This window comes from Leptinotarsa decemlineata, unplaced genomic scaffold (assembly GCF_025532065.1).
Source record: "Leptinotarsa decemlineata unplaced genomic scaffold, Ldec_3_MD MMD2_tig00026314_RagTag_RagTag, whole genome shotgun sequence".
NCBI classification, from domain to species: domain Eukaryota; kingdom Metazoa; phylum Arthropoda; class Insecta; order Coleoptera; family Chrysomelidae; genus Leptinotarsa; species Leptinotarsa decemlineata.
Window position 1 is genome coordinate 17,937,221 of NW_027412684.1, and position 15,738 is coordinate 17,952,958.

At 37.9% G+C, this 15,738-nt stretch overlaps 1 protein-coding gene across 2 annotated transcripts; it reads right to left on the reverse strand.

Moving 5' to 3' along the window:
- Positions 1–513: 513 nt before the first annotated feature.
- Positions 514–14,788, reverse strand: LOC111510977 (UDP-glycosyltransferase UGT5). Of its 2 annotated transcripts, none has more exons than XM_023166956.2 (7): positions 14,510–14,788; positions 10,540–10,787; positions 7,799–8,014; positions 7,555–7,700; positions 4,938–5,157; positions 1,095–1,311; positions 514–979 (listed from the first exon to the last, which is right to left on the reverse strand). In XM_023166956.2, the coding sequence occupies exons 1-7, from the start codon at positions 14,722–14,724 to the stop codon at positions 700–702; spliced, it is 1,542 nt and encodes a 513-aa protein (XP_023022724.2). In that variant the 5' UTR covers positions 14,725–14,788; the 3' UTR covers positions 514–699. The 2 variants fall into 2 exon arrangements, with proteins under 2 accessions (XP_023022724.2, XP_023022725.2); XM_023166957.2 differs by lacking the exon at positions 14,510–14,788 and adding an exon at positions 14,261–14,301.
- Between the last annotated feature and the right edge of the window lie 950 nt (positions 14,789–15,738).

Sequence of the window (15,738 nt, forward strand, 5' to 3'; positions counted from 1 at the left end):
TTTAATTTTTTTGAGTGAAAATCATGCGTCGGACAAAGAAATACCAGGAGATCAAATTTTCTCAAAAATGAATGAGGATTTTAAAAATGATTTTATTTTGAAAAGAAAGCATTAGCGTAGTACTTTTTCCCCAAAAATATTCAATGCGAAACCCGTAGGGATGTCACTGTTAGAAAAAATACAAATTTGTGTACATCAGAAAATGCGCCTTGAGGCATGGAACATATGTACTAAATATGCCAAAGATGTCTACAAAATTATCTCAGTTATTTTTAAAAAACTGATTATTTTTGAAAACTTTGCCACCCTGTATCTCAAAAGTTAAGGCGTTTAGGACATACGTCCATAGGAAGTTTTTTTCTTAAAATGGGTCTAAGAATTACCTCCTTAAATATTAGCATGTGTTTAAGGAACACCCTGTATAGAGTATAAAATTCTCCACCAATCAGTATGTACGACGGCACAGTACAATGAATATTTATCGAGATATGGGAGCTACAAAAACACATGACATTAAAACGAACACAATTTATTCTTCAATCAACCTAATAATTATTTTTCTGAATTTTCACAAATTCAAACTAGAGGAACTTTCAGTATGTACATGTTTTCATTATGATGAGGCTCGATCATTGTTTTTCTCTGTGAACAAGACTTTTTCCTACACAATGCTTCAATTGAAAAGATCATTTATTCAAATCAAGACTTCTTCACTTTTATTTGCTGCTTAAATAACTTGTTGAATACTGAGGAACTAATTCTGTAGAACACATACGCAACTAATACCACTATCAGTACTAAAAACCCAATAACATCTAGCAGAAGCTGTTGGTACCAGGGCATGTCAACAGCAGCAGTTCTCATAAAGAAAGCCCCTTTATGTCTAACCACGTATTCAATCCAATATATCGCAGTGTCCATAGGAGACAGCGGACGATCATTGAACCTTGCTGAAAGAGACTTCATACTTTGTTCCATTCTGAAACAAAGAGAAAGAGTGTTTCAAATATTTTTGTTGTACCTAACGAAGAAAAGCTAGCACCAATCACTGCCTTTTCATCATTCATAATCACACTATTTATTTAGCAACTTACTCGGAGCTGAGAACTTTATTCAAAGCTTCCACAAGAACGGTTTCCGTTATTGACTTCAAATCCAAAATGACGCCCCCTCCACTAGCCTCTAAAGCTTTGGCGTTTAGATGTTGGTCTCCTAATTGGGGGACTGTTATAACTGGAACACCACAGTGGACCGCTTCCATGAGGCCCCCCATTCCTCCGTGAGAAATGAAAGCTTTCACGTTGGGGTCACCTGAAGAAACAAGAGATTGGAAATCAAAATAATATTTGATACGGAATGGTCACATACTCAATTGTCTTGGTATTTCTAGTAAGAAACCACTCTGTATTTCGTAAATGATAATAATTTCAATTCAAGAAAGTAGAAACCAATAAAATAAGCACTCAAATCGACAAGTGACGACTGATGTATGGTGAACTTATGGTAAGATGAATCGAAGCGTTTAGTCGTGATTCAGTATTCGTAGTTCTCTCTTTTGAATGGGCATTTAACGATCGGCTTTCGAAATCAAAATGGTTCAGTGTGTTTTAATAATAGTGCAAACAGAAATAAAGCGTTTTTGGGTGTGACATTTCATAGGTAAGTTAATGAGAATTCGTATGTTTATGTTCGAGGCCATGAAGAGTTCCAGAATAGTATGGACCGTATTCGCTTGAAGTTATAATTTATTTTATGAAAATAACTTTGAAATTGTACCAAATAACTTACAAAGGCGCACAATGAAGTGCTATAATAAAACATTTAGTATGCATTTGAATCAACAGAATATTCTCTGGTAGACTATTATTTTCTCAAAAATAAATTTCATGTGGAACTAGGGTTTCTTGAAATACAGTCTCTCAACTCGCGTTTCGATAACCAAGTTAGCATCGTCAGGGGCGGGTTTGCTGTCCTTGTTCATCTTTCACTGCCTGAACCACTGTGGATACTGCTTTTGGCAGCATCATACAAAATAATCGGCTTCGTTAAGAAGCTGAGTTTATTTGATCGAGTAGAATAGGTGTGAGCCAGAATAAACCCTTGCGGGTTGCGGTGAAGGGTCCAATAGATCCACTCACTTTTGACCTAACCTAACCTAACCTAGCATCATCAGGAGATTATTAAAACTAAAATCTACGCTATGATAGTGTTTTTATATGTACGTGGACTAATCTTAACCCACCGCTGTTTCATGAACAGCGACAAAAGTCTTCCGAAAAGTCCTTTTTTATCTTCTACGTTGTAATCCCAGATAGAAAACGGTAAAATTAGAAAATTTAAGGGATGGTCATTAACATATGGAAAGATGAAACACATAAACAGAAAGACACAAATTCGAATGGGTATTAGTTATCAGAACAGACATACCTAATGGTAGATAAAGGTTAGTCGACATACATATAAAAATACCAACATACCGTAAAATTTACGGTGTAAATTTTAGTTCAATCTATTTCGAAAATAAGGTAGAGTAAATTCTCTGAACAAAGACCTCATAAAATTGAAATGTTTCTATGCGACTGAGACAGATAAAACCTCGTAGGGTAAAGTCATCAGATGAAATTACTTTTTGGTAAAGAAAGTTTTTGTCTTTTTACTACTCCATCTTGATATAGAAAAAAGGATGAGAAAATCTTCCAAAGAAAGGAAGGAAGTAATCAATTTGAAAATAAGTAACTCTATACATGGATGTGTAGATCATGAAGAAAGTCCTCCTGAAACAGCTACTTCCATATAAACATTGAATTACACGAAAGGAAAAAATTCTTTCGAAACAAATACTTCTATATGAACACTGATTTATTCAGAAGATACTTTTCTCTACTCAGTTTATATTTCAAACATTCGTTGTGGAATAAAAATCAGGTATCATTCACATGAGTTCTACTTTAAATGAATGGTAACAAATTGCACTTACATGGAACACTGTCAATTTCACTGGTATACATCGATGTTTCGCCGTAAGACACTTGCCCTAAGGCTCTTCAGTACCAAATTGGATAACATTATAGAAAATACACAAAATTCATTCATGAATTACGATTTTTTAATGTCACGGAATAAGCTGGATCCGCTTATGTCATCGATGACATCGTAATGACATTCATTCACTCATATGAATGATATCTGATTTTTATTCCACAACGAATGTTTGAAATACAAACTGAGTAGAGAAAAGTATCTTCTATATAATTCGGTGTTCATATAGAAGTATTTGTTTCGAAAGATTTGATTGAATTTTCGAATAGGTCACCTCAAAAACTATCAAAATTGCTTCCATATGCAACTCAACGTACCCAATATATCCAAAATTAAGTGTGTCTTAAGATGAAAGTGTATCTTATATACAGGGTCTTCCAACAGGGAGTACCGAACTTTGACAATTCATGACTGCCATTTTGATGAAGCTACATCTGTGAAATTTGTTGTTATTCATTCAGTCTGTTTTGCCAAATCACTATAGATGGATGTAACATTCAACAAACCAGTGCAACGTACCGCGCGCTCCCTCCATTTTACGGACGCCATAATCGCCCTATGCGCAATGTGGCGAATAAATTTTAGTCCCCTGGTTCAGTGAACAATTGACCAACGCCCGTGTATCGACAAAAAAGACCTGTCAAAAACATATCCGCTGTGATATGTTTGAATGGTTGAAATTGTAAATATGTATCGAACAAAATTGTTCAGTTATTTATCGCAAGAAACTTCACAACAGTCGGAGGCATGGGCATACATACCATTTGGGATAGACCACAACCCATAAAATCATTAAGGAAATTTGCGGTGTTCTGTGGAAAATTTCAGCCCCAATATATCTTTGACATTGCTCCTCTGGTAGCCCTATTATTTTGGCAATCACCTGCCACGCCTTCTCCTTCATTAATTTGTTTTATTTTTTTTTGTTTATCATAAATTATTGGGCATTGTTCTATTAAAGATATCATATATGCGTCTTCCATGAAATTGAACGAATGAAAGTTATTACTTATTTCATATGAATGATTGCTGCTGTCAAGATTATGGAAATGAAATGTAATGTCAATATTTGTTTATGCATTCCTGCCAACCCAAAAATTACCAAAACCTATAATCACTATGGCAATTCTTCATACTTTACTTTTTCGTGAACGTCAAAAAATGGATACCTTACCTTACCTCTCTGCATTACATTACCTTACCTTACCTTGCATTATTATAAACTAGGGGTGTAGGTCTTCCAAACGAATAAAAAATTTCGATGATATCACCAACTTGGTTTATTTATATTTGAAGATAGGAAGCGCTAACGAAAGACTTCATGGATAGGCCAGGTTTACATGTAGACATTAGTCTACTGCATCTCCTAAAAACGCCAACTTGGTTGGGAAACGCGCTTCAGGAATAACGCTGCAGTTCTGGTATTTGGGAACAGTACTTCTTCCTGCATATGCAATTGGCAATACAACTGAAAGAGTCGATCTTCAATTTTGGAACGGGCACACTTGCAGACCGGTTTCGGGCTCATTAACCACTCGTCAGTGCAAGATAGTGACCATCATCGACCTGAAGTCAATGATATTCCATAATTGAAAATCGGAATTCTTTCAGAGTATTTCATTCCTCATATCCGTAATTTGCCCGACTCCTCTGAATAAGGAAGAAAAACTTTCTTATTAGTCAGTGGGCTATGCCCCTGCACTGACGCCTGTCGGATATAATCCAACGCCCTTCGTGGTATTAGCCAGGGGAGTAGTTGTTTTCTGATAGGCGTCCGTCCATTCAACCTACTGTGTAGGTATATTCGAGACAGGCTTGAACGTTTAAAGTGCATTTCTTTAGATTTGTTTACTGCCAGTCTACAAGCATAGCCCACTGACTAATAATAAAATACTTACATAAAATGTCAAGTTGTGGTGCCCATCGAAGGATCAGAACATTTGCTGGTTTATCTTCTATGTCCGATTCCCACTTCAGGATCACCCGCTGTTTGAGGCGGGAAAATGCTCTCATGAACGCCGATTTTTTCTCCGTCGTCATCGAGTCGCTTCTGAGGGTTGAACCTAGACTCATGTAAACGACTCCTGAAGCTGATTCGTTGATAAATTTCGCAATATGCTAAAAAATTATGATTGTGAAAATAATCACCTAGCAAAGACTTCATTGTACAGCTTGGACAATTAGCTGTGCCTTTGAATATTGAATACGCAGTAGATTAGCCGGCGGAGTGGGGCGACAGTTCATTTACATCGAAGAACTCGTGTAGTGAACATCGTGTGGTTAGACGGTGCGTTATTTGTTGTCTTTGAAAAGTATTAAGATTTATGCAAGAGAAAGCAACAGTAGATAGAGAGATAATAGCAATAATAAGTGAAATTGTAACAAATATTTCATTTTCACTTTCAAGGTTCGAAAACGAGTGTGAACTGTACGAAAAAACAAATCAGACATGAAAAAAATAGAAAATGGTGAGAAAAAATATTTTCAACTTCAAATAAAAAGAGTCGTATCAAATAGTACAAATGTGTGATAGATTTATATAGGAATGCACAATTTCACAGCTGGCGTCAATGTTTTGGTTGGATTCCGGTGTTTTGCCGCGGTCTTCTTTGGTTATAATCTTCAAACGTTTCAACTGCAACTACAGCAGTCATCTTCAGTGGCGCGGTCAAAGTACTCTTCTTGACGTATCAGTTTCATATGATACTTTCTCTTCCTGATAATTCCTCTTCCATATTCTCTGTTTCACCATCACTGTCGTCATTTAAATCAATAATGAATTTATTTCCACCATTAATATGGAAGTGTCCAATCTTCATATAGTCTTTTTCAACTAAAATTACTTTTTTAATCCTCTTCCACCAGTCTTCTTCGATAATATTAGATACTTCTTCTTTAATTAGCTCTATTAGGTACATTCTTATCAAATTTTGGAAAATTATTTTTACGCCTCATACTTTGTTTCAATTTTCCCCAAATCAACTCGATGGAATTGAAAATATAAAAATAGGGGAGAAGTCTCAGTATATGGTGTGTCCATACTTTTCAGCAATACTCTCAAGGGCATACACTTTTTCAAATGTTTTTGTCTGTAAAACTTCAAGTAGTTGGTTTTTGGTATCGAAATCTTCGAAATACAAATTGTTATCTATTAAAAAACTTTGTATTTCATCTGTTGCGAATGATAGGGAGCGTTGTCAAGAACTATTACACTATTCGCATCCAAATTTGGGATCAATGTGTTTTCAAACCATTCTTCGAAAATATTAGCTTCCATGTTCTTATGATAGTCAACATTGCAGCCCTCAAGTTTTTTCCACATAATTTCAAAGAATTTGGAACCCATCCTTTACTTCCTCCGCAATGCCCAATTATTAGTGGCGATCCTTTGTTTGCAGGCATGTTAGGCGTACACATTCTCGAACCATCAATCCACACTTTCGTTACTGTGTCGTGAGTGTCATACCAAGTTTAGTCCTAATAGAAAATTTGCCGTTGTTCTTGTCTATATTTAGTTATTTGTTCCGCAATTTCACTATTCTTCTGCTTTCCATAACTGCTTGATGTTTGTTTATTATTTTAAATTAAATCCTAGTTTCTTTATCCAATTCTGAAGAGTTTTGTCACAGCAGCTCGCGTGATGGCCGAAAGTATCCAATTTCTTCCTTATGATTTCAATTCTACGAATCTTATTGCTTTTGTAACAGTCGTATATTGTTTTTTTAATGATTTTATTAGATGAACATCTGAAGGTTTTGGTAATACTGTATCACATCGCGTCTTGCGTTCATAAGGTTAGTTTTTGACTATTTTACTTACAGTTGAGAAAGGAGTTTCGGTCAAATGTGATGTTGCTTGTTAATAGTTTGTTTCCCTCGAAACCAAACTTGAGATGTAGATTCTTATATATATATATATATATATTGTAACATACTCTCAATATTCAAATGCATTCGAATCTTATTCATTGGTATCTCTCTTTCGCATTGCTCACCATCGCTATTGGAAAAACTACACTGGAAAAAGTCTGCGTTATTATCACTCTCGTTATTACTATTAGAACTTGTCCAAAGATAAACAGATAACAAACATTTTAAGTAATTATAACTGCACCAATATCGAATTTCAACACTCAAATTGTGATTAGTGCCTGGACTGAACACGATGGCGATAACTATCCCCGTATTCCCCGATTTCTATTCGTCACCGTAACATGACTTTAAATCTAATGTTTCAACTCTCTAGCCAATCATAAAACTCTGTCCGTAAAAATCATCCAATACGAACAGCCAATTATTGAGTCCACGTGGACTATTTCGCTGCCGGTTCATTTCTATGTAGTGGTTTTGACAGTGCCGACAACTTTTAGTGTGCACAACACCGTTTACTTCGACTATACAAATTTCATGGTTGCTGGATTATTAGTTTGTGGGATAGAATATTTTGAGTGAAGCAACTTTTGAAGGCAACTATAATGAATGATAAAATACAAATTTTGAGACATTAGGTACTTACGTCAGGCAATTTTTTGGGCTTTTCCAAATGAATCCCTCCGATCTCAATGATGCTGGGTACCAAAGGCTTCGGCAGGTTCAAAGAGAAGTGAGAATTTGTAAACATGAGGCTCATGTTGTACATTATATCGCCATTGTCTAACACATCTGGGTAAGAAATGAAATCAAAATATTCATGAATGAATTAAATCGAAAACTGGTTTCAATTACACAATGCAAAATTAAACTGGTACAACTCTACCCACCTTGTCCTGTAAACCGCTTTGAAAAATCATTTCCTGGTTTTGCCATTAAATAGTCATAAGTGACCTTCATGAAGACGAAAAATAAGGAATTTGCTACTCTTTCCAGAAAGGTCATCCTGTCCGAGAAACCCAAATTCTGGTTAGGAATGTAAGACGGGTTGATGGGAGAGCCAAACCATAGAGGAGCCCAGGGCATTGGAACTGCTGATAACATCCCTAGAAAATATTAAATATAGAATAAAGAAAATAATTTTTGTCTAATTTCTACTGATATTTTCATTAGATACGACCGGTTTCGGCTTATTAAACCATGGTTACTATATGGTGGTCGGTAGCTGGTGTGATTCGCTATAGCTCTCTGCTACTGGGCCAAATCATCACAGCAGAGTGCATTGTGAACGTTTCAAAAGTAGAAAGAAAACTTTGGTGGCTTTGTGTATCTGTAGAGTAGGGAGGGTAAGTATACACCCACAGCACTTAGGCCACATGTGACCCATTGTACATCCTCCCGAGGAGTTGTCCTCCTATGTCATCGTCCATCCTCTCGTTTCCAGAAAGGTGGACAGGTCACTAGAAGACATCTCCTTCATATTGGCAGGTGTAGGCCAAGACTCGCCGAACACACACTCCCTTTGGCAACCTTGAGGTGTCTCACGGTGGCCTCCGCGAAGGTTTTGGAAGGTGCAGCGATATCACTGTCATGCGCGGCTTCTTCAACCTTCTTGGGGTTCCCTCCGTGGAGGTGCACACGTGAGGAAGCCTCGGGATTGGTTTTTGTTTTTGTAATTTCTGTTTTTGTGTTTGTTTCATTCATGTGTGTTCCCACGAGTAGCAAGGAAAGAGTTGGTCACCTCTGGCAGAGCCCCGCATTACCAGAGGTAGGCTGACTACAATGAGGTTTCGCCCAGTTCCCCCAAGAGGATCGTTCGTGACCGCATATTACCCTGCGGCCATTCAGCTGTCGACACGATTCCTTACACCTCAGCTTGGGTAGGCTGGTCCACGATGACATGTTTTGCAAAGGCTTTTGGGGGGTTTCAGTTCCCTCACCCTACTTATTTCTGCCACTGACCAGGAGTCCGGCGACCCCGTCCGTAAGGCCACATTGGCTTCCCGGACAGGGCCTCCAGTCCCCTGGCCGTCCCCACCTGGGGACGCGCCCGTAAAGCCCGTAAAGTAAAGCCAACAAAGCCCAACCCACGGGCTTTGGTGGCTTTACTATTTGCTCAAAAAGTTTGTTTTTCACTACCTCAGTGAGTGAAAAAAGACTTGGTAAAACCAACGGCAAACTATTAAGGGTTTTTCAATTGGCGCGGGTAGATTTTGGCGCCCCGTGGCGGCCATTTTGTTTTGGTGACATCTGTCAAATCTTTTGTTTATTATTCAGTTGATTATGCTAAATCATCATGGCAAGTTACACGATTGAACAGCACGTTCAAATGATGAAACTTTATCATCAAAATGAGTGTTCGTTAACGCAAACGTTGCGCGCATTGCGCCCATTTTACGGTAGTCGTGGTGGCCCTTCACAGTCGACTCTTCAACGTTTGGTGGCCAAATTTGAGACGACCGGTTCAGTAAACTATCAGCCAACACCCGTACGTTCAAGGAAAGCAAGATCGGCCGAGAACATCGCCGCGGTCCGTGAAAGTGTGCAGCAGAACCCGAGGCAGTCTATTCCTCGCCGTGCACAAGAACTCAGCCTTTCGCAGACTTCAACTTGGCGAATTTTGCGTCAGGACTTGGGCCTACACCCGTACAAGCTCCAACTGACCCAGGAGCTCAAAGTTCATGACCATAGACAACGCCGTTTGTTCGCTGACTGGGCTTCGAATCGTTTGGAAGAGGACCCCAATTTTGGCAGAAAAATTAGCTTTAGTGACGAGGCGCATTTTTTTATTAATGGCTGTGTTAACAAGCAAAATTGCCGTATAGGGGCCGACACCAGCCCACGCGAGGTTCACCAGGTGATAATGCATCCTCAAAAAGTTACCGTTTGGTGTGGATTTTGGGCCGGCGGCGTAATTGGTTCGTACTTTTTTAAAACGACGTTAGTGAGGCGGTCACCGTCAACTGCGAGCGCTACAGAACGATGATAACTAATTTCTCATGGCCCAAACCCTTTACATCATGGTTTTTCATCCAATATTTTCCTTAATAACACCTGGGCTGAAAAGTCCCGGGTCTGAGAAAGAAAACACGTGGTTTTTGTTTAAAATTGGCTTTATTTATCAACGTCATCTGCGTCAAGAGCCACACAATCATTCAAGGGCCGCTCTATCATTTCAATGTAGAACGAATTTACATTTGCCTCAAAATAGGCCTCAGGTTCAGCACTAACATCTTCATTCGCGCGAACTTTCTCACCGGTGAGCATTTTTTTGAGGTCTGCAAACAGCAAGTAGTCGCTGGGAGCCAAATCTGGCGAATACGGTGGATGTGGGAGCAATTCGAAGTTCAGTTCATGTAGCTTTGCCTTGTTTTGATTGACTCGTAACACGGTGTGTTATCTTGATGAAACAAATTGTTTTTCATTGCCATATGCGGTCGTTTACTTGCAATTTTGACATTCAAACACTCCAATAACACTATACAATATTTACTGTTTATGGTATTTTCCTTCTCAAAATAGTCGATGGATTTTCCAGTGGTTTACATTACGCAGGCATAAAACCTGCATTCGACGGCCAAAAAACCGGAAAACAACTTTCACACATCCTCTAGAATGCTGTGCAACTCACCTATCACTGGAGCTTGATATATTTTTGCCAGGCCCATAAAACAGTTGGTGTTGAAGACTTCCATCAAAATGAGATCGAATTCGTTATTTTCTTTAAGGAAATTCTGGAAATTCTCGTTTTTCATTCCGCTTTTGCAAGTACGTTCGGCAACACGAGCAAGCATCCACTGATTGTCGACTCTGTCCCATTTTGTTCCCGTCAGAACACTGAAGTCTATCAATTCGGAATGATCTCTTTCTTCTAAAATACTAAGTAAAACATTCAATACTAGTAGTCTAATTCACGCAAGTGCCTTTCCGGTTAAACATTTTTTTCTCCGCCTTGTAAATATAAGTGAACGAGATGTCACTCGATTCGAAATAGCGTGTAGATGATATGAAGAAATTAAACTTACAAAAGTCATAACGTAACAATTGATCCAAAAAAATGGGGTTTGTTTTTTTGCAAATACCTCAAAAACTACTTGACATTTTTCAAATTTGAATACATATTCAAAAAGAGGTGGAAATTTCACAAAAAAAAGCTCTACTTCTCGGAACTGTGGTACCGCAATCTATAATTTTTCCAGAGAGCTTTAATGCATTATCAAACGGGTGCTCTGGCTTGCGCCAGGCACGTTAACTTTGGACCTTTGATGAAAAAATATTATTTCAACTTATTGAATATTAAAATTAGGAATTGAAATTTAAACACTTACTGGATATTTGAAGGTGATTGACAATGTTTCATGATGAATTTCACTAATTCGGACTTCCATTATCTACTATATAAAATGATTTGAAATCCCTGAAACAACTAAAAAAGAAGAAGAATTGAAAATGAATAGCTGAATGGACGATACACAAAGATCGTACGGGACCCTACTGCATCAATCGAAAGGAAGTTGTACCAGATTTTGAAAAAACACCAAGTCTATTTTTTGGACAAGGAAAGATCATCGCTAACACCGCACCACAGTAAGCCCCCTCACTTGTATGGACTACCCAAAATCCACAAGAAGGACGTTCCGCATAGACCGATCATCAGCTCCAGAGATTCGGCTACTCAAAACTTGTCTAGATTTTTACTTCCCTTAATACAACCATTACAAGGAAAAACATCGTCTTTTGTGAAGAATTCAAGGCATTTTGTCGAACTGCTAGGGTCAATTGAGGTCACACAGGAAGATCAACTAATTAGTTTCGACGTAGAAAGCCTTCACACCAACGTTCCGGTCGAAGAAGCACTCAAAATCATACAGAGAAAGCTATCCGAAGACGGGAACCTGAAAGAGAGAACGAATCTACCTATAGAAGTAGTCATGGAATTACTAGGATGCTATGTACGAAACTGTTATTTCCAACTGAAGGACGAATTCTTTACACAAGATGAGGGACTGCCAATGGGATCGCCACTTTCACCAGTCATAGCCAACATATATATGGAGTGGTTTGAAATTCTGGCCATTGAAGAAGCCCACAAGAAACCTCGAGTCTGGTTGAGATATGTTGACGACACCTTCATAATATGGAACCATGGGAATACTGAACTAGACTCCTTCCTGAAACACATCAACAGCGTAAGACCTTCCATCAATTTCACAATGGAGAAGGAAATCCACAACAAATTGCCAGTCTTAGACGTTTTGGTGAAGAGGACCGACACTAAGTGGGAAACATCTGTATACCGAAAACCCACTCATACGGGACAGTATCTGAACCACGAATCCAACCACCATCAATCAACTAAAAGAGGAATCATCAAGACTCTATTAGACCGTGCTTTTGGGCTTTGTAATACGAAGGAAGGTCTCGAGAAGGAACTAGACATCATCAAAAATGATCTTCAACGGAATGGCTACTCCAAAGCGATGGTAGAAAAGACTTTGGCTAGAAGACAGCAGGAGCCTCGCAAGGAAGAGAAGCCGTCACAACCAGTGCTTGCACTTTCCTACATCAGAGAATTATCGGAGAGGATAAGAAGAATTGGTTCCAAGTACAACATCAGAACCTGCTTCAGATCCGGTAACACTATCCGTAGCAGCCTCACGAAAACCAGGCCACCAAACGCGGACTGCGATTCCAAGAATTGCATTTACCGGATACCCTGTGAGTGCGGAAAATCCTATATTGGTGAAACTAAGAGGCCATTGAATGTTCGCATTGCCGAGCACAAGAAACACATACAGCGAGGGGAAACCAGCAAATCAGGAATAGCAGACCATGTTTGGACCCATCAACACAACATCGAGTGGTCCCAAGCTGAGATCTTTCACAGAGAGGAACATTGGTTTAGGAGAAAATTCAAGGAAGCCGCATGCATGTTGTCCAACAACGTATTCAGCCAAGCCAGCGTAGAAATACGCAACATATGGAAACCCATCATCAAGCGAAAAATGGCCAACTCCCGCCAAAACGGTCATCTCCCACGGAACCAGTGAAGCGGAAAATGGAAAGCGGGGATAAGTGAAAGTACTCGAACGATCTATAAATAGTCATCTCTCGGAGGAATCAGTCCAGTCATCACCCGAAGACGATTGTAGATACTAACAATCGAAACGTCGTGAACTAACATGACTTGGAATCTCTCCACTTTTTATTTTTATTTTCTTCTTTCATTTCTTTATTTTTATTCATTCAATTGTTCTATTTTTACTTGTATTTTATTTCACCATTATTTCATTTCAGGTTTATTTTGGTTAATATAATTGTTATTTTCAGCTATTCATTTTCAATTCTTCTTCTTTAGTTTTTTCAGGGATTTCAAATCATTTTATATAGTAGACAATGGAAGTCCGATCTAGTGAAACTTACTGGATACATGAATGAACAATAATCCACGGTCAGAAAATTTTCATCGTGATTTTCCAGTTAATTAACAGGATTATTGCAACAGTGATTATTGTTAAATAAAATATCAGTAATTTCTTTATTTTTCGAGTTACTTTGGAAAGGGATTACAATAGATTCCCTTTGGAAAAAAGGAGAAATTATTGTTTTTGAATTTACTCAGGTTAATAATATAGTCAAAAAACTTCATTATTAATTGATTTTTTTTCCAATAATTACTATCGTTCTGTATTCAGCTCTGGTACGCCAGCAACGCAAAGTACGGAAATCCCATTTAGAAAATGCCAAAATTAGGTAATTTTTAGGTGCTTTTTAGGTACCGAAGTTAAAAATTAGGTGCTCTGTAACTTACACCGCAACTCAATACTCAAAGTTGCATTATGTGATGCTAGCAACGCAATGAAAATAATAAATTAATGAATGTTAAGGGAACACTATTAGGTGAGGATCGTAAAATTTTCTAATTAATAAACAAAAGCTTCCAATTTCGCTAAACAACAGATCTAAGAATCAGGTCTCTCGAAAACGTGGACGAATGCTCTATCAGGTATAAACTAAGCGTGGTAATAAAGTGCTAATTAGGTGCTTGCAAGAAATTAAGATGAAAACGACCGCGAATAAGCGAAAAAAAAATTAGAGATACCTGATTTGAGAAAAAAAATTAACAATATGCAATTAAGTCTTGAGATACTCGTAAACTAATACATAGACAATCAAAATAAAGTGCTAATTAAGTAAAACTAGATTCTATAATGCCTATGGGGCTCATGGACCTGAAAACCACCGTGACTTCTTCGTGAGGTCAGGAGGGGTTAAGTAAACGACGAAGCAATTCAACATGGAAATTATCAATTATAATCATATGATAAGTCTGGATATTGTTCAGAACCAACAACGCAGTCAAATATGATGAGATCATACAATATATCAGCGAAGATAAACACAGAATCACAAATGCATTTTTGCACTAAACTTTTCGAAGGAGAAAAGACGAAGACGACATCTGAGAGATCGCTTCTCAGCAGTATGTTGCCAGCTTCGTTTTTTTATAAATTTAAAAATTACTGAAACTGATCACTTTGAACATATCAAATTTATCATCTTATAACACCCTTATCAAAATATTATAACTTCAAACCAACCTTACATCCCTCCAGTTCGGTATTGGAGTTTTCTTTGGAAAAGCTGAGATAACGGTGAGGTTATGACCTCTTTTAGCCAGCTCTTCGAAGAGGCCTTGAAAAGCCATGAAATGGCTTTTTCCTTCGTGGGGAAAAACAACGAGGATATTCACGCCTTCGACTACTTTCACTATGATTGTGAACAAAAACAATTTGTACATATTTCTGCGCGTCATATTGAGGATTCGTAAATGTTGTCAATTGATATTAGGAAGCGCAACTAAACAAATCTAGAAATTGAGATAAGATTCTTTCTCACAATCGCACGCATTTGACAGTAACAACAAATAAATTGCATAATTGGTACAGGGTCGGCTCTGAATACAGGTACCCATTTTATGGGTACGTATGCATTATCCATATGTGCTGATCAACCAAAGGAAATTAGAATGAAACTAGGCTGTATATCCCCAAAAGTATGCCTACTATAATATTATTATGCGGCTCATATGTGATCTCAATATTCAGTCTTATTCCTAAAAATTTCACTGGTTTCAGTTCGTATAAGCAGTCAATCATATCAAATTACTATAATCATATTGTGGGCCACCGTTTGGAACCTTTGGTGTAGTAATGAATATTTATAGGGTTTAGATTAAACTTCTCTTGAAGATTATTACTTGGTAATTGAAAAACGTGTCGAGGTGTTAAAAATAACAGTTTGGTGTTGAAACTGTACTCCATTGATATTTACTATAATCATAACAAATATTTTTTGGCAAGAAGAGTTTCAAGAGATTCATAATGAATCCATTGCTGAAGCAATGCAAAGGGCTCAGGACAGATCCCTTCGGTAGTCCAACTCTCACACAAGTTTCTTCTAATTTGGAGTTTCCAATTGTAACCGTTTGTTGTTTCTCACTAAGTTATGATTTTATCCACTTATTATTTGCTCAAATTCCTAAAAGTTTAAGTTCTCCAAGGAAAACAACAGGATTGATATTATCGAATGGTTTTATAGTATTGGCTAACGTCGTTCTCAAAGAAATATGGAACGATGACGCCGCCAGTTCAACATCCATACATAGTGACTTTCTCGGGATGCATTGATGCTCTTTGATCTCATTTAGATAGATATCGATCCAAATTCGACCACTTTGTTTGTTCACGTACCCATTCATCCAGGAATCTATGCGACTATACTTCAAGCGGAAATTCACGTTACTGAATTGTGAGCGGAGAGATTGCAA